The sequence below is a fragment of the Bidens hawaiensis genome, unplaced genomic scaffold, assembly GCF_021521415.1.
Source record: "Bidens hawaiensis isolate Kalapana, Puna unplaced genomic scaffold, B.hawaiensis_p1.1 tig00010344_1, whole genome shotgun sequence".
Taxonomy (NCBI): Eukaryota; Viridiplantae; Streptophyta; class Magnoliopsida; order Asterales; family Asteraceae; genus Bidens; species Bidens hawaiensis.
In genome coordinates, this window is record NW_027491784.1 from 386,551 (window position 1) to 410,121 (window position 23,571).

Here is a 23,571-nt window from a genome sequence, read left to right on the forward strand (position 1 = left end):
AACATAATTGCGCACCAAGCGCAAGCGAATAATGACGTAGTTAATGGTACATTTTTGCTTAACGGATTTTATGCTTCTATACTTTTTGATACTGGCGCCGATCGAAGTTTTATCTCTCGCGCCTTCGAGCAGAAGCTTGCGCGACCGCGCGATAACTTAAAAGAAGATTTTTCAGTTGAATTGGCTAACGGTGAAACTGTTTTAATTAACTCGGTGATTAAAGATTGCACGCTTAACCTTAACGAAAACGATTTTCTGATCGACCTCATCCCCATGCCTCTTGGAAGCTTTGATGTTATTATTGGTATGGACTGGCTCTCGAATAATCGCGCCGAAGTTATTTGCGCCAAGAAGTTGATTCGCATACCTCGAGAAAATGGTGATCTCCACATCTACGGCGAAAAACCCTCCCGCGGTCTTAAACTTATGTCTTGCGCCGAAGCCCGAAGACTCATGCGGAAAAGGTGTATTGCATTCTTAGCCCATGTGGTTAAACCTGCTGAAGAAAAGAAGCTTCGCGATATCCCTGTTGTGCGTGATTTCCCTGAAGTTTTTCCTGATGATCTTCCTGGTATCCCTCCCGCTCGTGAAGTCGAGTTCCGTATTGATCTTGTCCCTGGTGCTTCCCCCGTAGCTAAATCTCCTTACCGTCTTGCGCCCGCTGAGATGCAAGAATTGGCAAGCCAACTTCAAGAGTTGACTGCTAAAGGATTCATTCGCCCTAGCTCTTCGCCCTGGGGTGCTCCGGTGTTGTTCGTTAAAAAGAAAGATGGATCGTTTCGCATGTGTATTGATTACCGCGAGTTGAACAAACTCACCATTAAAAACCGGTATCCCTTACCGCGTATTGACGACCTCTTTGATCAACTCCAAGGTGCCTCTTGTTTCTCGAAGATTGATCTCCGCTCTGGTTATCACCAGTTGCGCATCCGCGATGAAGATGTTCCAAAGACTGCTTTTCGAACTCGTTATGGCCATTTTGAATTCTTGGTCATGTCCTTCGGTTTAACCAACGCACCCGCCGTTTTCATGGATCTAATGAATCGGGTGTGTAGGCCTTTCTTGGATAAATTCGTGATTGTGTTTATCGATGACGTTCTGATTTTTTCTAAGACCAAGGCCGAGCATGAGCAACATCTTCGGTTGGTGTTGCAAAAGCTTCGAACCGAGCAGCTCTATGCTAAGCTTTCCAAGTGTGAATTCTGGTCTGATGAAGTACAGTTTCTTGGTCATGTTGTTAACAAGATGGGTATTCATGTCGACCCATCCAAAATTGAAGCAATCAAGAACTGGATTACGCCGACCACTCCTTCTGAGATCCGTTCATTTCTGGGCTTAGCTGGTTATTACCGGCGCTTCATTTCGAACTTCTCGAAGATCGCTTTGCCTTTAACAGCTCTAACGCACAAAGGTAAACCGTATATTTGGGGCTCGAAGCAAGAAGAAGCCTTTCTATCGCTCAAGCGATTGTTGTGTGAAGCTCCTGTTCTTGCGCTACCTGAGGGTAATGATGATTTTGTCGTATACTGCGATGCCTCCAACCAAGGTCTCGGTTGTGTTCTTATGCAACGAGGCAAGGTTATCGCTTACGCATCAAGGCAACTTAAGGTTCATGAAAAGAATTATACAACTCACGACCTCGAACTTGGTGCAGTTGTTTTTGCCTTGAAGATCTGGAGACACTACCTTTATGGTACTAAGTGCATCCTCTACACTGACCATAAAAGCCTTCAGCATATCTTTGATCAAAAGGAACTCAACATGAGGCAACGCCGATGGAACGAACTCATCAGCGATTACGATTGTGAGATCCGGTATCATCCTGGTAAGGCTAACGTGGTAGCCGATGCGCTCAGCCGAAAACCCTGCCAGCTTAACTGTATCTTGCCGCGCACGCATCTTCACTTTGACCCGATCCAAAGCAACCTTGAATCGCGTATTCGTGACGCGCAGCGCGCATCCATCAGTAATGGTAACCTTCGCGCCGAGTTAGCGTGTGGCGCGGAAGCGCATTTTGTCCCTAATCTGGGTGGAATTCTCTGCTATCTCAATCGCATCTGGATTCCCTTTGATGAGAATCTTCGCGCTGATATCCTGAGTGAAGCGCACAAATCTCGGTATTCTATTCATCCTGGCGCTGATAAGATGTACAAGGATTTGCGCATTACTTATTGGTGGCCCGGTATGAAGAAGGATATTGCTGTGTTTGTAGCTAAATGCCTGACTTGTTCTAAGGTAAAAGCTGAACACCAACGCCCATCTGGTTTGCTCGAACAACCAGAGATTCCTACGTGGAAATGGGAATGTGTAGCGATGGACTTTATTACCAAGTTACCTTTGACAGCAAGCAAACATGATAGCATTTGGGTAATAGTGGATCGTTTGACTAAGTCTGCTCACTTTCTGCCCATTCGTGAAAACTACCGTGTTGAGCATCTCGCGCAGCTTTATGTCAAGGAAATTGTCTGCCGCCATGGTACTCCCTTGAGCATCATATCCGATCGCGATGGCCGTTTTATATCCCGCTTTTGGAAATCTCTCCAATCTGCGTTAGGAACTCGCTTGGACATGAGTACGGCATATCATCCCCAGACTGACGGTCAGTCTGAGCGAACTATTCAAACTCTTGAGGATATGCTCCGATCTTGTGTTCTTGATTTTGGAGGTAATTGGGATTCGCACCTGCCTTTGACCGAGTTCTCTTATAATAACAGCTATCATTCCAGTATTGGTATGGCCCCATTTGAAGCACTTTACGGTCGTAAGTACCGCTCCCCGATTTGTTGGAACGAAGTGGGAGAAGCTCAAATCACAGGACCCGAACTTGTTCAAGAGACAACCGATAAAATCGCCAAGATCCGTGATCATCTGCTGACTGCCAGAAGCCGACAGAAGAGTTACGCAGATCGTAGGCGGAAGCCTCTCGAATTTCAAGTTGGTGATCTTGTTCTCCTCAAAGTGTCGCCCTGGAAAGGTGTTGTCCGCTTTGGGAAGAAAGGTAAGCTTGCTCCTCGTTATGTTGGTCCATTCAAGATTCTCGCGCGTGTAGGAAAAGTTGCCTACAGACTTGACCTGCCGCCCGCGCTCAGTAATGTGCATCCAACGTTCCATGTATCCAATCTCAAGAAGTGTTTAGCTGACGAGAACCTTCACATTCCACTTGATGAAGTTCAAGTTGATGAAACTATGCATTTCGTTGAGAAGCCTGTTGAGATTATGGATCGCGAGGTAAAGCAAACCAAGCGCAGTCGTATCCCTATCGTGAAAGTTCGCTGGGAGTCCAAGCGCGGAGCCGAGTTTACATGGGAAAGGGAAGATCAAATGAAGATCAAGTACCCGCACCTGTTCTTTGCGCAACCTACTTCGAGATAAATTTCGGGACGAAATTTCTTAAAGTAGGGGAGACTGTGACATCTGCCCCGATCCGACCCGACCCAGGTACCCGTTTCTCCGATCCGATCTCTTTCTTTTATGATTTAATATTTATACTTATATTTTACTTTTAATAATAATATATGTTTTCCTTCCCGCCTCTTTCTCTCTCTTTCTTTCCGCCGTCCCGTCCCTCTTCTTTTCTCTTTCCGCCTTCTTTTCCCTCTTGTCGCCGTCCCGCCCTTACGCCTTGTTTCCCTCTTTTTCTTCTAACTCTTTGCTTGTCCTTTGTTCCTTCCCGCCTAAGGTTGTCTGCGCAGCTCCACGCGCCAGACCCCTTACAAGGAATCCTGCGTGAAGACCATCTGTTACAGCGATACGCGAGACGAACTCTTCTCGCAGCGCGCTAAGAATTGTAATTCTTCTCGCAGCGCGCTAAGAACGGTAGTTCTTCCCGCGACGCGCTAAGGATTTGTAGTTCTTCTCGCAGCGCGCTAAGAATCGTAGTTCATCCCTCGACACGCGAAGAATTATAGTTCTTCCCGCGGCGCGCTAGGAATTTTAGTTCCTCCCGCGGCGCGCTAAGAAATGTGATTCTTCCCGCGGCGCGCTTAGAAATGTAGTTCTTTCCGCGACGCGTTAAGGTTGGTTCCGTCTGCCTTCGCGCTCGCGCTCTCTTGACCTTCTGTGTCTGCCTTCGCGCTCGAGCTTTCTCGCGCTGAACCCTTTGAGTTTTCTTCTGTTTAATCTAGCCATTTGCTTTTGTGTTGTCTTATCTTTTGTGTTGTTGACCTAATCTGCTTTATGTCTGAAAAGTTACTTTCGGCGCAGCATGCGCACCAACCCCATTGGTTGGCAGAAAAAGTGACTGACATTATCTTTTGGGATCTGCTTTTTCCATGCTTGACCAGTACCTTTTTCTGAACCGCCCATGCCTTTTTACTGTTCCCTGTCAGCCTTTTTCTCTTTTTCCCTGCTGCCATATCTTTTGATATCTTTTGCTTTTGGAATCTTTTGCTTTTTGAGATCTTTTCCCCTTTTCTAGGGATTGTGTCTCCTAGGGTTTCCCTATAAATAATAGTATTATTTTTCCTAACACTACACACACAAAACACTTAATCTCTCCTGTTCTCCTTGCTCTCTCTGCCGTCCTCCTCTCTGCCTCCGTCTTCCTCTCTGTTCTGCCCTGCTTTTTCGGTAATATATATATATAATAATTTACTTATGCAAACTTATAATCAAGACTTAAAACCAATCATTAAAACAATAATCTTATTTATAGGTTAACTTGTGCTTGTTTAAAGTTGGTTCTTGCTTTATCTTACACCGCATCGTTTATCAAGTGAGTAATCTCGTACCTAATCCCTTTTTGCTTTTAATGTTTTGGGATGTTCATGTGTTCGTACAAACTTAGAGTCTTAAACTTGTTTATGAACTTTAATCGCGCAGTATCCCATGTGTTGAGGACGTTTACTTGGCTGTTTATTTGTATGTGTGTATCATTAACCGCTTTGTTCGGCCTATTCCGAAGTTTTCATGGATCCATTAGATGAACACGGGAGACCTATCGTTTACGGTTTTCTTTGTTTACACTTGCACAGATGTTTTCTCGTTTTTGTGCTCAATTGGGAGCACGGATTGAACTATGAACTATGAGCTATGATCTATCTAGGCTTGATCACAATCTGATTGCACCCTTGTTAAACACCAGACATACACGTGTTGCGCGCAGATTTATTGTTATCTATTATTATCTATTAAACTTGATTTCTCACCAACACGCAAGTGTTTGACGTTTATTTTAACACATGTTCAGGTTTGCAGTAGCTGTTCTGGAGCTTGTGGACACATAGGAAGTTTTCTTTATTTTGGACCTAGATTAAAATGTATCAAGACAAGTTTTTGCTGTTCGAATATTATGATTTATAATATATTGATTTATGATGATTTATGTTATCTTGTGTTTACTCTGCGCGTGCGCGAATGAATGTATTTATTAAATATTGACACCCAATAGTGTCACGAGTAATGAAACAATATGTGGCGCCCCGATGTATAATCCGCCTTTGGTCGGGGTGTTACAGGTCTCCCTCACTAAAGGTGGGGAAATCAATTTGTTGTAGGGTCTGAAGTGCCGATTGTGGTTCCAGGATGATTCTCTGTCTTCAAACCTACTAGAACCGCCACTTGATTTCTCCTTCTGTTTGGCTTGCTGCGTTTTGATAGCAGCCACTTCATGTTGTAGAGATTTTATGGATGATGCAATGGCTGCTAATTGGGCAGCCACTAGGTCAGAATTTGAATTGTCTGGATTACTCCGGGTCTGAGGAGCCATCGAATTCCCGGCAATGGAACCAATGATAGAAACTAGGGTTTATACTCAAACAAAAGGTACGATTACTGAATTACTAGCCCCAATTCGAGAAGGGCAGGTCTCCAATTACAAAATAGAAACTGAGATAACAAAAACATAAAATCTGACTAACAAAAGCAAAGCGTACAACTAAACTATTGCAAGCGGTTATTGTCTGGAACTGCTTGGAAAACTACCCACGTATTTCATCTAAAGGATTTAGGTGGGACCCAAATATAACTTGAATATGCTCCATGATTGCTTCCGGGTTGACCCGTTTTCCTCTGCGGGTATAAACCTTAACCGGGTTTGTATCAGTCGTCAATGTCGTTTAGAACTTTACCGACTCTAACATGAGTTATGAAAAGCCTAAATTAGGGCGAGCAAGTAACCTTTGCACCATCTAGAACATGTATCTTGTTTTGAATGCTAGTCAATGTGTAAACCAGATGAAGAGACAAAGCTTTCGCAACCAACACACATAACGCATGCGTACGAAAATGGTAACGCGTAATAAACGTCGTATGCTGGTTACACACTCGTCACATGTTCACGCACCATGCGTCAGGCTCTCAAAACACGTTCGAAACCAATAACATGATAGGCACCGAAAATGCGCAGGCGCCAGTAGTGTGTCTGTCGTATGTTGTTGATTATCACGCATCCAATGCGTGTTAATGTATCGGTCATACGTCGTTGATTACGTCTCCGTTGCCGGTGGTGGTCAACACGCCAGGTGCAGTTACGTGTCCGATATGTTTTGGTCGTACTAATAGATTCCAATTTCCTTCGAAAAATCTTACATAAACCAAACGCACCGTTAAACTATGCAGTCAGTATCGCCGATAGATTACCGATATATCGTTTATTAATCCATTGGTAGAATATCGGTCAAAACATCGGTACCGATAATATTAGTGATATTGACCGATATATCACTGATATTGCTGATATCAGTGTTTTAAGTCTTAATTATCAACTTTTCGTGTTCAATATTATTGTTTGAACTCTTAATCAACTACGATTGTTAGTGTTTTACAAGTTGCAAGGTTATTTTGTTAATGCCTTAATGTCTGGAGAGTTTCTTGAATTATTAGTGTTAAATTGCTATACATATATAAATTTTTACATGATATTAAAATTACCAATCCCATATATATCTTCTTGCGATATCCGATACAATATTTTTCCGTATTAACTGCTTAGCCGCAAGGGCGGCTCCATGGGTGGGTGAGGTGGGCGTCAGGTTGGGGCACGTCTTTTTCGGGGGTACAATTTTTAAAAAAAATTCACAATGTTATATATATATATAATATCCGAACGCTTATAAGCTCACTAATTTACAATATCCAAATACCTTTTAGGCCCATTTTTCAAATTATCCACATATTTATTGGCCAATTTAAAATTAAATAAAGGCTCATTACTTGAAAATTAATCAATAAAAGTTAAATAAATAAATAAATGAAACAAATAGGCGGGATAACAACATCGACTTCGAACACCAACGGCCACGATAGCATCTACAAAAAAAGAGTTTTTTGAAATTGTAGTTATCGAAACTTATTTACTATCCACAATACCCCACAAAAGATTTAGTGAGTTGACGATGATAGCTATCGAGAACGGTATATTCGAGAGCATAAACTACGAAGAGTTGCTTCACCATTTTGCTATCAAGAATAGCTTCACAAATTCTCAATTAGCAATTAGTCTATTTAGTATGTGTTATAAACTCATTCTAATACTATGATTTTGCTAACCGTATTGTTTATTGCCATAACTTTAATCGTTATTTTAAAAAATATTATTTACATTATTTTATACATTAAAACTTAAGAGGCATATTTTTTCACCTTGGCCGAGACGCGTGAATTCTCAGAGCCGGCCCTTACCTAACCGCTATGTACCAACCCACGGGTCTACCCGTGCCGTCAGTCAGGTCTTCTCCTGTACCTTTGGAAACACCACTGAACAGTAAACAAACTCTTCCGATTTTAGTGGTTTAGTTTTATACTAATAATAATAATAAAATAATAATTATAATAATAACAATCACATTCTAATCCTATTTAATTTAGATCTATAAACAAACTCATCCAGATTCAACTAATTCATCACCAGGTTTACAAATATTCATCAATTTGTTGCAATTCATCGAGAATTAAGTAATTCGCTGATTGTTTTCAGCTCGATTATATCGATATATTAGGTTTATAACAGATTCGTTGATTATTTTGTGAAATTGTAATGGCGGACGCGTTAACTGCGATTCCGGCAGCTGTGTTACGTAACTTATCGGATAAGTTATACGAGAAACGGAAGAATGCGGCATTGGAGGTTAGTAATTGAAGTGTTTGTTTTTGATAGTTAGTTAGGGCTTTGGATTATTAGGTTTTGATTTGTGGTGTTGTAGGTTGAAGGAATTGTGAAGCAGTTGACTGCGGCTGGTGATCATGATAAGATTACTGCTCTGATTAAGTTGCTGGCGAATGAGTTTGCGTACTCGCCGCAAGCGAATCATCGGAAGGTAGTTTACGTTTGTTAGAATGTGTTAGTTAGGGTTTATTGTGGTTATTATAGTTAGGAGATATGATTCGGTTAGGTTAGGTTTCCTTTGTATATGTCCTCATTGTATCCGTATATATAGTTGATTAATGAATCAATGATACATGATACTTGCGGTTTTTGTTATTGTTCTATATTAATGTGATGTTTATGATATCCTCACTGTATCTGTATATAAGTTACATTACAGTTTTCGTTAGTATTCTATGTTAATGTGATGATAAGATTACTGTTGTGATTAATCTGTTGTGATTAATCTGTTGTGATTAATCTATACTGGAAGCTAGTATACATTTGTTAGAATGTGTTTGTTAGGGTTTATCATAATTATTATGGTTAGGATGTATGATTCGGTTAGGTTTTCTTTGTATATATCCGTATATATAGTTGATTAATAATATATAATACATTACAGTTTCATCATCATTATTATTCTATGTTAATGTGATGATAAGATTACTGCTGTGATTAGTTTGTTGACTCATGAGTTTGCTTACTCAATGGAAGGTATGAGGATGAAATTGGACATTCATTGATTTTGAGATTCGTTGTTAAATAGAATGTATTAGTTATGGTTTTTGCAATTATCATAGTTGGGAGATATGGTTTGGTTAGGTTTCCTTTGTATGCATCCTCATTGTTTCTGTATACATATATATATAGTTGATTAATAATATATTGTACTTATTATTATTCTATATTATTGTGATGTTTATGATATCCTCATTGTATCTGTATATAACTATATATACTTGATTAATAACGTATAATACATTACAGTTTTCATTATTATTCTATGTTAATGTGATGATAAGATCACTGGTGTGATTAATTTGTTGACTCATGAGTTCGCTTACTTGCCTCAAGCGAATCACCAGAAGGTATATTGAAAGTAGACTTTTGTTGATTTTGAGATTCATTTTTGGTAATTACTAGATAAAATGTATTAGCTAGGGTTTATTGTAATTATCTGTACCATAATTCGGAGATATGATTTGGTTAGTTTTCTTTTGTATATATCGTCATTGTATCCATATATACAGATTGTTAATAACATATAATACTTTACGGTTTTCTTTATTCTATATTAGTGTGATGTTTATGTTTTCTGCAGGGTGGATTAATTGGATTAGCTGCAGCTACTGTTGGGTTGAGCACTGAAGCTGCACAACATCTTGAGGTTTGGGTTTATTTATCTGATATTCTGGTTATCTATTTTGTTGCATAGCTGGAATATTGTTGGGCTAAGATTAATTAGGATTTAGGAAAGAAAGTAGCTTATTGATGTGAGATAACTAGTGCTTTACATTGATTTGTGAGATTGTTACTATAGAAATCATAAATGTATTAGGGATTACATATGCTTGTAACTGTAAGGTATATACAGTTAATGCAGAAAAATATCGGATATCGGTCAAGGACCGATGATTGAGATATCGGTTATCGCTGTGGGATATCAGTAATTTTAATATCATGCAGAATTTATATATATAGCAATTTAAAACTAACAATGCAGTATACTTTCCTACCATTAAGAAATTAACCTTTTGCAACTTACAAAACACTAGCAGTAAACACTAAAAATTGATAATTAAGACTTAAAAAACTGATATCGGGAAAATCAGTGATATATCGATCAATATAACTGATATTATCGGTATCGATATTCTACTAAATGTCGGATAACCGCTATAGCACCGATATCAACTGCATAGTGTAAGGTTGCTGGCTTGCTGTTATGTGAGTAGGAGAGACATGAATGAGAGCCCATAGAATTGGGAGTTAAGTACTCTTTAATAAAAGGGAAGCGAGGCAATCCTAATGAGCAATATGTGATGGGCCAGAGCCCACTGGACCGGACCCAATATGAGCGTGTCCTCCACAGTAATAACCAATACGTGAATTGAAATGTTAAATATGGTGGAGTCAGTAGGCACCAGTTTACTAACTATAAGCCTAAAGCCCTAAATATACAGTTGTTTTAGGCTTTAGGGTAAAAACGCATAAACTAACTTCTCTATGGATTACTCCTGAGAAACCCGTTTTAGGAACTATTCTAGACACTTGGCAATTTCACGTCTGAGGTTTCAAATAGTTGGAAGTTCATTAAGATAGATAATGTATTCATTGAATTCCAATGTTCAAACTGGTTACATGTATATAATACCATCCACAGTTATTAAAAGCCCTCGCTTCTTGAGCCCAGACCCATTTTTCAGGTGAGGCTCAATAAATGCACTTCTAGTTTCTAGGCGAGGGCTTCGGCATTGTCTACGACAGGAACATAACGCAAGTAGTGCCATTGAAACTTGAAACTTAGATCTAGGAGAGGTCAAAGGAATTACATTGAACATTTTGTTATTCAAGTTTTGGAATTACATTTGACTCTTGACTATTTTAGAACTTTTGGTACTAATTAGATGATATTAAATGTTATATAATAGCTCTTGTTTATTTTATTGAAGAATAGCATTATTTTTCATATACATAATATATCTTTAATTTTTGATGTAAGTGCATTTTTTTTTCTCAGGCCCTCATTTTTTTTTGCGTCTTGCGCCTAGGCCTCAGGCGAGTCCTAAGCGCCTTGAGTGCGCCTAGCGCATTTGATAGCCATGATACCATCTGCTATTCAATAATGTCAAGTTATTAACAAAAATCAATTACTATACAGATTTATGGAAACTTGGTTTTTTAGCACCCATATGTTTCGGTTTATGTAGTTCTCTATGAGTATACAGTTTGCTTAATTTTTTTAGAAACGAATAGTAAGAATATGATTTGCTTTATGACTGCAGTACAGACAAGGGAAACCATGAGAAACATTATCTGTTTTTTCTTTTTAATTTCAACCAGCACCAAAAGCAAGTACAGAAGCAAATCTGATAAATCTATAAGCATACAGTCTAAGCAAGAATGAGGTTTTTGTTTTAAAGTCTAAGCATACAGTCTTATAAATCTAAAAATTTAATAAAAAACGTTATATGTTTGCGTTAAAAATAACACATCCTGTATCATGATCTACTCGCTATTCTGTGTCCATATGTTACTAAGGAGTTCAGTTTATAAGAAGTTTTCATTGTTTACTAGTATATGATAACTATATGCAATTTTTCTCATTCTTCTCCCTTACAAATTGCCAGCAAATAATACCGCCTGTGATAAACTCTTTTTCTGACCAAGATAGCAGAGTTCGTTATTATGCTTGTGAAGCGCTATATAACATTGCAAAGGTGAGAGTGAATTCAGACTTCGTCACACAAGGTTTTTTCTTTCTGTTCTAAGATTTAAACATAACAAAAATTTGAGCGTATTTCATGCCTTTTTGCAGGTTGTAAGAGGAGAGTTTATTGTACACTTTAACAAGATATTTGATGCATTGTGTAAGCTTTCAGCAGACTCGGATCCCAATGTACAGAGTGCTGCTCATCTTTTAGATAGACTCGTGAAGGTAAATTTTTTTTTCGTCTTTTTGTGATATATGTTTATCAGTTTCATATTTTACATGTGGTGGATTATGGATTTATTTGTTAAATATGCAACAGGACATTGTGACTGAGAGTGATCAATTCAGGTGATCTATCGTCTTCTGTTTTTTGTAGTTTTAAATCTAACATTATTGCTAATTAAATCCTGTTTACTATTTGCTGAAGTGACAGGATGGGTTGGCCCACACTTCTGTTTTGCATTTAAATTCTTTTAATATCTAAAACTTTCATAATTTAATAATGTGTACAGAAAGGATTCTATTACAATAATCATCAGAATTGTCAATAAAATTATAAAACAATTTAGTAGGTTGTATACCTGTATGCATTATTAATAGACTTTGTGGAACTTTCAACCGGCTCCACATGTTCCTCCTTTTGCTATTCTTTTGGTTTGACCCGCGTGAGATAAAACACAACCCAAATCAATCCATTATAAGAAAACACTGGTTGTAATTAGGCCTGTAAATGAACCTAACGAACAGGGTTTTCTTGTTCATTTCCGTTCGTTTAGAAAGTAAGTGTTTTCGTGTTCGTTTATGTTCATTCATTAACAATCTAAACAAATGATCCACGAATGTAAATGAACAAACATAACTGAACATAGAAGACCAAGTATAAGTTAGCAAAGACCAATTAGAAGTAAATGGGCCTAAAAATTTAAATGAATTTATATTAACTAACGTAAACGAACCGAACTTAAACAAATGTAAAAATAACGGACATAAATGAACGTAAACGAACAAACATAAACCAAGTTAAAAGAACGAACATAAATGAACGTTGAGCACAAAAGGAACGAACAAGACAAGTGCTCATATTCGTTCGTTTTAACTTAATGATCAAAACTTCTGTTAATGTTGTTCGTCTACCAAATGAATGAAAATAAACGAACCGTTAACTGAGTGTTTGGTTCGTTTACAGGCCTAGCTGAAATCGCCGATTTTTGTATTTGTGTCAGGTGTTGTGTATTAAAAATAACCTTTTTTATTTTGTTTTAATGTTAGTGTATTTCATTGTCAGCATTGAAGAATTTATTCCATTATTGCAGGAGCGTATGAATGTCTTGAATCCATACGTGCGCCAGTTTTTGGTGGGATGGATTACAGTTTTGGACAGTGTTCCAGACATAGATATGCTCGGTTTTCTTCCTGATTTTCTTGATGGTAAAAGGATATTATCGTCATTTCACATCTTTTAATGGCGTGTCTTTATGAAGTCAACTGACATGACTAGCTTTCAGGTTTATTTAATATGTTAAGTGATTCCAGCCTTGAAATCCGGCAACAAGCTGATTCGGCACTTTCTGAATTTCTTCAAGAAATCAAGAATTCCCCAGTAAGAGTTTTGCTATACAAAATCTGCAATCATTTCTATGACTATTGAAAGTTATGTGTGTTTTTATTATTATATTGTTTATTTGTTAATTCCTGACTCAAGCAGTGCTACTCTTGAAGTCTGTAGATTATGGTCGGATGGCTGAAATACTTGTACAACGTGCATCTTCCCCTGATGAATTTACCCGTTGGACTGCAATTACTTGGGTAACATTTTTTTTTTAATTGGATCATATGTATCATTTTCATAGTTGCACATTCTTATGAGAGTTTATGGCATGCTAGTTTTTACCCATTTACTGGTCAAGTAAAAAAATTAGTTGAAAGAGGAAAGAGTCAAACTGGAAATATGGTTAAAGGGGGGAGGGTCAATCGGGTTGAAAGTTGGCCTCAGACAGTATTTAACACATGCAACTTCTACATAAATTAATTCAAAGATTTGGACTGTAATTATTATAAGGCCAATCATAAAGAAAAAATGAATCCTATGGACTTTTGCTGAATTTACACATTAGTCCTTGGTTTTTATTTTTGCATATGTTAATTTCTTAACTTCTTAAACGTAAGAATAAAGTTCTCACACTTAGTTTTCTTCTTCTTCTTCTACTCATGATCAATTAAAGGACTTTATCATTGAGTTATAAAGTTATGGATTTAATCATGAAAAAAAATGGAGTTAAACGGACCTATGTGCGTATTCAGCACAAATCTAGTTTTTTTACAGTATCTATTACTGTGAAAATGTTGTTTTTGTAATCATAATTAAAACATTAATTATTTATAAATATTTTTAGAAAACAGATAGGAAAGTAGGATTTTAGGGCTTAGTCATGCGTTGTAGTTTGTTCACACATTAATTAGACAACTTTGTGCAGATAAACGAGTTTGTAAAACTTGGTGGAGACCAGCTTGTTCCTTATTATGCTGATATATTGGGAGCTATCTTGCCTTGCATAGCTGATAAAGAAGAAAAAATACGAGTCGTAAGTTTCTACTTCCATTTTGTGTGTATATATATAGGATTTGGATCTCTTCAGGACTCCAAAAATTATGAACTTCAAGAGCTCCTAGCAACCAATCATTTTATTTATTTGTTTAATATTATTTCAGGGTAGTTTTGTCATTACATATATGTAATCATTAAATTACATATAATAAATGACAAAACTAGCCTCAAATAATACTATACATATAAAGTAAAATAATATGATTAGTTGTTAAGAGTTGTGCAAGTTCTGAAATGATCATTATCTTATACTATACATACATATATGTATAATGGCTTCATGGACATTATGAATAATAATAAAATTTTATATATGTGATTATTAGGTAGCCCGTGACACAAATGATGAGCTCCGTGCAATTAAGGCTGACCCAGCTGAAGGATTTGATGTTGGAGCAATCCTCTCCATTGCAAAGAGGTATGATGGGTGGGTTGGGTAAAACGAGTTTGGGTTATGAATAATGGATGTGACTTTTGAAGACAAGATTTCTGTGGCAGTAAATAAAATCCCCTTTCACCATTTTACCAGGCAGTTATCTAGTGAATATGAGGCTACTCGAATTGAATCATTGCACTGGATATCGGCCCTTTTGAATAGACATCGTCCCGAGGTAACCTTAAGCCTTCAGAATATGTATTTCTCTCTTAAAATAGTTACTATTTTGTTTTAGTTTTCTAGTATTTGCTGGTGCATGCAAGTGAAATAAGGTATATGTTTATTGTGATCTGAAAATGTGTGACAGGTTCTTTCGTCTCTGAATGATATTTTTGACACACTCTTGAAAGCACTCTCAGATCCATCTGATCAGGTAATCCTTCTTTTTAGTTCACCACTTTATAGATTCTGTTTTGTCAGTTACATAATTCAATCTGAACATGTTTAAAAACTTTGTTTGTCAAGTATCTCTTTATTATAGACAAATAGAAACCTTTTTCTTATGGACTCAATTTAAATTTGCTAGTTTTAAAAACATATCTGGTGATATAATTAGACAAATAGGTAATTCAAAGATAATAATAATTATTGTAGACCGTGTTTTGTGTATTTTTGCAGGTAGTGCTCCTGGTTTTGGAGGTACATGCATGCATAGCAAAAGATCAACAAAACTTCTCTCAGCTTCTTGTTTTCTTAGTTCACAAATTTCGAACAGACGATGCACTCCTGGAAAAGTGAGTTGTTGTTATTATTATTATTATTAAACAAAATATTGGAGGTGGCAGATAGGCGGGTCAAGTAATCGGTCAAAACAGATTTAGGTTGTGGTATTAAAGTATTGGTTAATGCGTTATTTATAAGTTTATAACTGCTAAAACATTATTGTTACAATATTAATCTGAATCTTTAAATAAAAGTGATTTTGAGGGTTACATGCTTGAAAATTGACTGTGGATGACTTTCAACCCGTTATTCTTTTAGCTAGATTTTCTGATTTATTTTTGAAAATCACAACCCACATTAATACCCACATTAATAGGTATTATTCTTGTTACTTTCAACCCGTTAATGGTTTCTTTTTGCAGGCGTGGTGCTTTGATAATCCGCCTACTTTGCGTGCTTTTAGATGCTGAAAGGGTTTATCGTGAACTCTCAACAATTCTTGAACGGGAAGAAGATTTGGATTATGCAGCGGTTTTGGTTCAGGTTTTCCTTTTTACAATTCGCTGTTTTAAACATTATCAGAAATATAAAAATATTTCTTGTTTTAATCTTATTTCAATTTTGCTTATCTTTCACTAGGTTCAGTTTTTGTATTTGCAAATAAAGGTTATTAATTATTATTTGTATTAAACTATGTATAAATTCGAAGTAATACAGAATACTGATGTTAAGAACTTATATTTATGTAGTTTAACACTATAAATAAAAGAAATAATGTAATCTTTTTCTCAAGACTTGTCATGCTTAAATATAAAATTTGCATCAAACAACATACTTGAATGACTCTTTATTTAGATCAAGAACAAATAAATCAGCTGTAGCTTATAACACATATAATATATATATTTTTTCAGGCTTTAAATTTGATTTTGCTTACTTCATCCGAGTTGGCTGGTCTACGAGATCTTTTAAAGCTTTCGTTATCTAATGCTGCTGGAAAAGACTTCTTTCTTTCACCGTATGCCTCGTGGTGCCATTCATCAATGGCTATTATAAGTCTTTGCTTATTAGCACAGGCAAGAATCAGATTTCTTTTATTTTACTGTTTTTTTGATCAAATTCAATATCTATTAATTTGTTTTGTGATCTGTGATTTAGGCTTATGAGCATACAAGTTCCGTTATTCAGTCTCTGACCGAAGAGGATATTAATGTTAGATTCTTGGTTCAATTGGACAAATTAATACATCTATTGGAGACTCCAACTTTTGCTTATCTTAGGCTGCAGGTGCTTTGATTTTGTATATTTATTTATTAACATCACAAATATATTTATTAAATGCTACATATTTTTATTTAATTGCGTCTTTCTTACAGCTTCTTGAACCTGGTAGATATATATGGCTGTTAAAAGCCTTGTATGGTCTTCTGATGCTACTTCCTCAGGTATGTGTCATTAATGCAATTTCCTTTTATACAAGTGTGTGTGTATATGTATATGTGTATGTATACATTTTATGTATGGGTTTGGATATCTTCAGAATTTCAAAAAGTTTAAGAACTTCAAGAACTCTTAACAACCAGTCATTTTATTTATTTATTTATTTATTTTATATAGTTAGTATTATTTGAAGGTCGTTTTGTCATTTATTATATGTAATTCTAGTGATTAGATATATGTAATCACAAGTTTACATGTGTGTAATAAACAATTTACACATATGTAATCATAATTTACCTGTAGTAAATGACATATAGTAAATAAGACGATGGGTTGTTAAAGAATTTTAATATTATTTGGAAGTTCTGAAATGATCCTATATAAACTTAACTCTTTATTTCAAGCATGTTTTAATTATTGCAGCAAAGTGCGTCCTTTAAAATTTTAAGGACACGTTTGAAGACGGTGCCTTCATATTCGTTTAATCCCATTCAAAATTACATGTCAACTGGGGTGCATTCCAACATGAACGAAGATCCTCGTCATATGAGTAACGGAATAAACTTTGATTCTTGGCTGCAACGGTTCGTTCAAATGCAGCAACAGCATCGGGCCCACTTAAAATCACAAAAATTTTCTAACAGTTCCATATCCTCCAAGGTTTCTATATTCTTTCTTTTTAGATTTCATAATGTTATTAAAGATACAAGTCACTAGGCCAATTATGATCGGATCACTAGACTTGTGACTAGGGCTGTAGCCAAGCTGAACCAAGCCGAGCGTGTCTCCTTTATTATTTATTAATTAATTTATATGACTTTATCAATCAATATTTTATTTTACATATGTTATTTATAGTTTTTATATATAACTTATAATACACTATTTAATTTTATCATATAATTTTATATATAATAGTAATTATTATATAAACATATTTTATATTTTAAATAAAAATTGTATAATTAATAGGTTCGGGAGCCAGTTCGAGCTTGAAGAGTGAAGCTCGGGATCGAGCCCGCTTATTAAACAAGCTTAGTTTTAGGCTCGAGCTCATTTACGCTCGGCTCAATTCGAGCTTTTAGCGAGCCGATCTCGATCCTGAATCTTTACATCTCTAATGGACGATAGTCTCGTTTCGACTTGTGTAACCCGTTTTATGTTTAGTTATTCTTCTATATTTGTTAGGTTTTAATAACAATACAATATATGTATTTGAGTAGAAAGTGACAATAATTAATGTGCTTTTTAGATTATTATCACAATAATAATCATAAATTTTGAATAAAAACATTTAGGTGGTTTTGTGCACTAAAAAGTAAAAACACCAGATATAAATCACAACCCAAATCAACCCGTTTATTAAGATACGGGTTGAAGTCGTTTTGGGACGATAACAATTGAATATTTTGCAGGAAACAAAGGAGGTTCAGAATTATGAAGAAGCTAAAGGAGCTTTAATGATGGCAAATATAAACAGACAGCAGTCTAGACTATCCCGTAAACCTCTATGACGAATACGTATCTGCAGTTACAGCCATTGCTGTATACATTGTAAATCGTATATCATAAGTCGTAATCCTAGTTCATTTTTTTTGAATTATTTGTTACTCGGGTTAATTCGGTCTTGTGGTTGTGTTGATTTTTTTGTTGAAAACCACAAGGGTAGAGAGGTAGGACATTGATTTAGAAGCTGGTTATTGTTGATCTAATACATTATTCTATAAGAAAGCTAATTTATTGACATTTATGCAAAAATCGGTACTTGAACGAATTTCGTTTATGTATATAACCTGCGTATTTGCAATATTCTGTAAAAAAAAACTAACCGAATGAGAGTTCAAGTGTTAAACTCTACTAAAGAGTCATTATATTCAAATACCAACCATTGGTCTGTCTATACGGGTCATACACAAAGATTCCGCGATAAAAAAACTCAGCATATCAGTTTGTACTTTGACCGGGGATTTGTACTTATTTTCTAGACTATACGAGTTGTATTGGGGCTATATGACCGTACATGCCAGTTTTCGTATGTTCTTGCTTCAACCATGTACGATTTGTGTGATCGCTGTGATGCTTTGCAGATTATACCAGAAGTTGTTTGACTGGATGTAATATTGGGATATAAGCCTAAAACATGAAATATTTGTGTGATGATTTACGATTTTCTATTAAAAGTCGTTTAACTAATTGTAATTTTGGATTTCATAATCTAGTGAAAATAATATAAATAGTTGCATACATTTTTCAATTTTTATCATTCTCTTTCTTTCTTAGTCTCGGTTCTCTTATTATCTACATCATGTAGTAGTTTTGTAAGTTTTAAACGAATGGTACATCGATATTTGACGATAGTTATCAAGAAATTAACTTTGGTGAAAAACTGAAAATTGTGGAGTTATTGGTGGTGAAAATTATGGAGTTACAATATTGAAAATTCAAGCAACATATATATTTTTCTACCGATAATGTAAAAACATAAAAGTATTTTTTTTAATTATATGCACTAACTTTGCTAACAAAAAATCTTTCTTATTTCGGACCTTCTTTGGAACTTTATGTTTGCGGCCTTATGTTTTGGAGTTTATTATGTTTTGGACCTTATGATTACATGTTTGTTGGTTGTTTAGTTGATTATCGTGTATGGATTATTATAACTTTACTTATTCATGTTTGTTTCAAAAGTTTTTTTATTTTATTTATTTTTTTACAAATGTCATTAACTATAGCGAAAATTAAATTAATTGAAGATAAAAACATTACACACGTATAATTTGTCACCAAGCAACTTCTATTTCATTCGTCATGTATGTTTAAGACATCAAACGACTATATTTTTTTAACGGCTATATTACAAAAGCTGAATTAATACGAGTCAAACAAGTGCTTACGAGTCATATACCTTATACCCCTCGTATATGGGCTATATGATACAAGGAAACAACACCCGCCACACTCAGACACAAACTAACATATTTCAGAACCCATATGGCTCGTATAGCCTCTATACAAGTTGTATAAAGGCACACGGTGTTCGACCTTTGCCAATAGCCAACATGTCTTCAAATGCAATAATTTTCCTTGGTAACAAAGATTATAGCTTACTTGAGATATACGTTTACGTTAGCTTTCGCTTATGTAACATGTTACGTGATTACATAACCATAAAATATGTTACATGACTATATAACATGTTACGTATTTACATTTCAAAGTTATGTCTCTCATCTGAAATACATGTTGAATTTTGGTGGCTTCCCACTCTTCGGTTTAACTCCAATACAACTTTATTATAAGTTTAGATAAACATTAGGGGTATGCGTGGTGTGGTTCGGTGCGATTTTTAGTTAAAACCAAACCGAAAACCAAAACTTCGGTTTTTGGAGTTTTTGAAATCGTTCGGTTTATGAATTTCGGTATAAATAATTTTGTTAATTGTAAAATAATAGACTATTATACATTTGATATAAAATATTGGAGTTACATATTTATTAACTCTTATAAATTACTTAATATAAATTATAAAAACAAAAATTTAGGAATTTGGTTAGGTTCAGTTTTTTCGGTTTTTTTACATGCAAAACCAAAACCGAACCGTTAGTGCGGTTTTTACAAAAACACAAAACCAAACCGTCAGTTTTTTATTTCGGTTCGGTTTTTTCAATTTGAATTTTCGGGTATCAGTTTCGGATCGGTTTTTTCGGTTTCTTGCACACCCCATTTAAACATACATGTTTTCTTAAGTTAGATTAAACATATATATATTTTTTTAGTGGTTTGGGTTAACATTTTTTAAAATTAATAAATATACTAAATTTCCAATTTCCTTTCCCTAAATAACTATATATTTATTGTTATAATAATAATATTTTACTTTTTCAATGATACCCTAATCACATGCAAATTCTCCTGGATGCATGCATGCACATCCACCTTACAAACCATAAACACAAAACAAAACCAAAATAACAATTTTCATACACTATCATCCCACCAAATCATAACAAATTGGTAATTAATGGGTTTGAAGAATCTCCTAAAGAAGAAAAAGTCGAAAAAACCCGGAGAAAACAACAGCACCCACGATCAAACCCGCGAAGAAGAACCCACAAGCCCTTCAAAAAATGCACCAAAATCCACACCCGAGGCATCCACCAAGCCGTTAGATCCTCGGGTGCGGATAGAGGAGGAGTTAGAACAAGTTTTCAAAAAATTCGACGTAAATGGTGATGGGAAAATATGTGCATCCGAATTGGGATCAATAATGGGAAGTTTGGGACACCATCCAACCAAAGAGGAGTTAGAGAATATGATCAAGGAGGTGGATTCGGATGGCGACGGGTTTATTAATTTAGGCGAGTTTATTGAATTGAACACGAAAGATATCGATTCGAGTGAGGTGTTGGAGAATTTGAAAGATGCATTTTCTATATTTGATATTGATAAAAATGGGTTGATTACTGCTGAGGGGTTGTTGAATGTTTTGAAGAGTTTGGGGGAGAATTGCACGATTAACGATAGTCAAAAAATGATCGCCGGAGCGGATAGGGATGGTGATGGTATGATTAATTTTGATGAGTTTAAAGATATGATGAAAATGGGGTTGCAGAAAGAAGAAATTGTTAGGGAAGATTAATGTTTTTGCAATGTTGTTTTTGAAGTTTTATTGTTTTCTTCTTTTGGTGTTTATTGCATTCTTGGTTTAGAATTGAATCTTTATGTTTTGAGTAGGAAAAAAGGTTTAAGTTTTTAATATGCTATTTCATAATGGGTTAGTTAATCGTGTTGGGTTGAATTGTTTGTATATTATTCGTGTAAGAAACATAAAATCTAGCTCGCACACATTTAAAATCGTGTAACTCGGACATGACTTGTTAATTCATTTATCTAAACGTGTCTGATGAGTTAACAAATGGTGGAAGTAATCTAGCTGTAAACATGTTAACCAAGCCGGTTGTATAAAAATGGCTTAACTAGGTTAAAACGGGTTAGCGGGTCAACCTATTTAATGAAAGGAGTTGAATGGATCAACATGAACATGACGCATTTTGTGGTTGAAAGTAAAGATGATCGAAAGGAATAAATCGGTCAATGTTCACTAAAGGAAAAGGAAAAAAAAAACTACTATATGATTTTGCTCACAAAAGCCACTCATCTTAGGCTTTTACGTATATAAGTCTATTCACTTGTTTAATCTGAACATAAATGTTAAAAAAAAACTTATAATCGTTAGCACCGGTAATTTTGCTTATATGCATTCTTTTTTTACTTACGTAGCTATTCTTTATAAAAAAAACTTTTAAAACAAAAATACGAACGATTAAACATATATTTAACCGCGATGCAAGGACACAAAGGATTAACGAATCATCCACACAAGGAAACGTATCCAAAATCAACAAACAACTTGAAATCGGAAATCAAATCAGTAATCCAAAATCAACGTATTATGAATGTAATGGTAGTAATATATAGTTTTCTCATTAGACCAAATATTGCATTTTTTTATTAAATATTGTTTATCTAGTTAATATTAAAAGATGTTTTTTAAGCCACATTAGTAAAAACCATTGCCATGTAACCAAAATAACCTATGCAACCAGTTACATTTTCTTTTCTTTTTTTCATAAAAAAATTACATTTATGTTCAAATTCAATAAGTGAAGGTACTTTCATATGAAAAAGTCGAGTCAAATGATTTTTGTGAGCATAAACAAACATATGTTATGTGTTGTTTGTTTTTCTGAAAAAAGTCTGCGCATCCTCCTTTGTCTGCGCCGCACAGACATTGTTGTCTGCAAACTGTTTGTTTTCTCAAAAACGTTTCATAAAAAAACGTATGCACAAGCCTTTATTGGTGCAGACTTGTTTCATTCACTTCTGAGATCTTCTAAGGTCTGTAGATGGTTAAAACACCACACCCAACTAACATCCACTGTTCACCACCACCGCCACCCACCGTCCGCCACCACCTACTGTTACAACCATCGTCCACCCCCACCCACCCATCGTCCACCACCCACCACCACTGTCTTCCACCCACCGTCCACAACCATCACCATCTACCACCATTTGTCCGCCACCACCACCCATCACTGCCTTCTACTACCACTATCACCACCACCCACTATCCGCCACCACCCACCAATACCACTATCACCATTCAGCATCACAATCACCCACTACCACAGTTCGTACATCACCATCAGTTTATTTTAGAAATATACAGACGTTAAAAAACAGTCTTCTTCTTGCATACTGTTGAGGTTTGATCCACCTCTTCTTCTACAGATGTCTACGCATATGGTACGCAAACTGTAGACATTTTACCTCTGACACCTTAGTTTTATATAGTCTTTGTCATTTACTAAAAGGTAAAATAAAAACCACCACCAAAAACGAACCTAATTTACTATTACTATAATTCACCAATTAAGTCTTCGCCACGAAACTCGGGTAATAATGCTAGTTGTGCTACTAAAACGTAACTCCATACATTTTATAAATCCACTTGTTTAAAGTCTCACAAGTGTAAATTAAACTCAAGATCTAAATCAATTCCAATTATAGCAACCATCAACCTGCATAATATCCTCTCCACATGCCTGCCATGCAAATTTACTACTTTTAACGTACTATAAATCAATTAACCTTTTATCCACTTGTTTCATTCTTCATCACACGTTGTAAAATCACATCCACGTGCTTCCCATGCAAATTCACTACTTGCATAATAATAATAATAATAATATTAATAAGGGCTAATGACCAAAATGTCCTTTCGACCATCAACATTCCTTGACTAACCCAGTCAAACAAAAAAAACCCCAAAATGACCACATTCTAAACTATGGGATCCAACATATTAGAACTGACATCCGGCAAATTTATTTGACACCCTTCCG

The 23,571-nt window shown here is 35.6% G+C and overlaps 1 protein-coding gene and 1 pseudogene across 1 annotated transcript; both read left to right on the forward strand.

The window, feature by feature from the left end:
- Positions 1 to 7,966: 7,966 nt before the first annotated feature.
- LOC143534821 (protein VAC14 homolog) lies at positions 7,967 to 18,484 on the forward strand. The gene is made up of 20 exons (XM_077029222.1): positions 7,967 to 8,065; positions 8,142 to 8,255; positions 9,408 to 9,473; positions 11,437 to 11,526; positions 11,625 to 11,744; positions 11,839 to 11,867; positions 12,805 to 12,947; positions 13,025 to 13,119; positions 13,239 to 13,325; positions 13,994 to 14,101; positions 14,451 to 14,542; positions 14,654 to 14,735; positions 14,868 to 14,933; positions 15,179 to 15,294; positions 15,646 to 15,766; positions 16,138 to 16,299; positions 16,382 to 16,510; positions 16,600 to 16,668; positions 17,087 to 17,323; positions 18,079 to 18,484. Exons 1-20 carry the CDS (start codon positions 7,976 to 7,978, stop codon positions 18,175 to 18,177), a joined length of 2,115 nt encoding a protein of 704 aa, XP_076885337.1. The 5' UTR covers positions 7,967 to 7,975; the 3' UTR covers positions 18,178 to 18,484.
- Positions 18,485 to 20,533: 2,049 nt separating this feature from the next.
- LOC143534800 (putative calcium-binding protein CML25 pseudogene) lies at positions 20,534 to 21,612 on the forward strand (annotated as a pseudogene).
- The last annotated feature ends 1,959 nt before the right edge of the window (positions 21,613 to 23,571 follow it).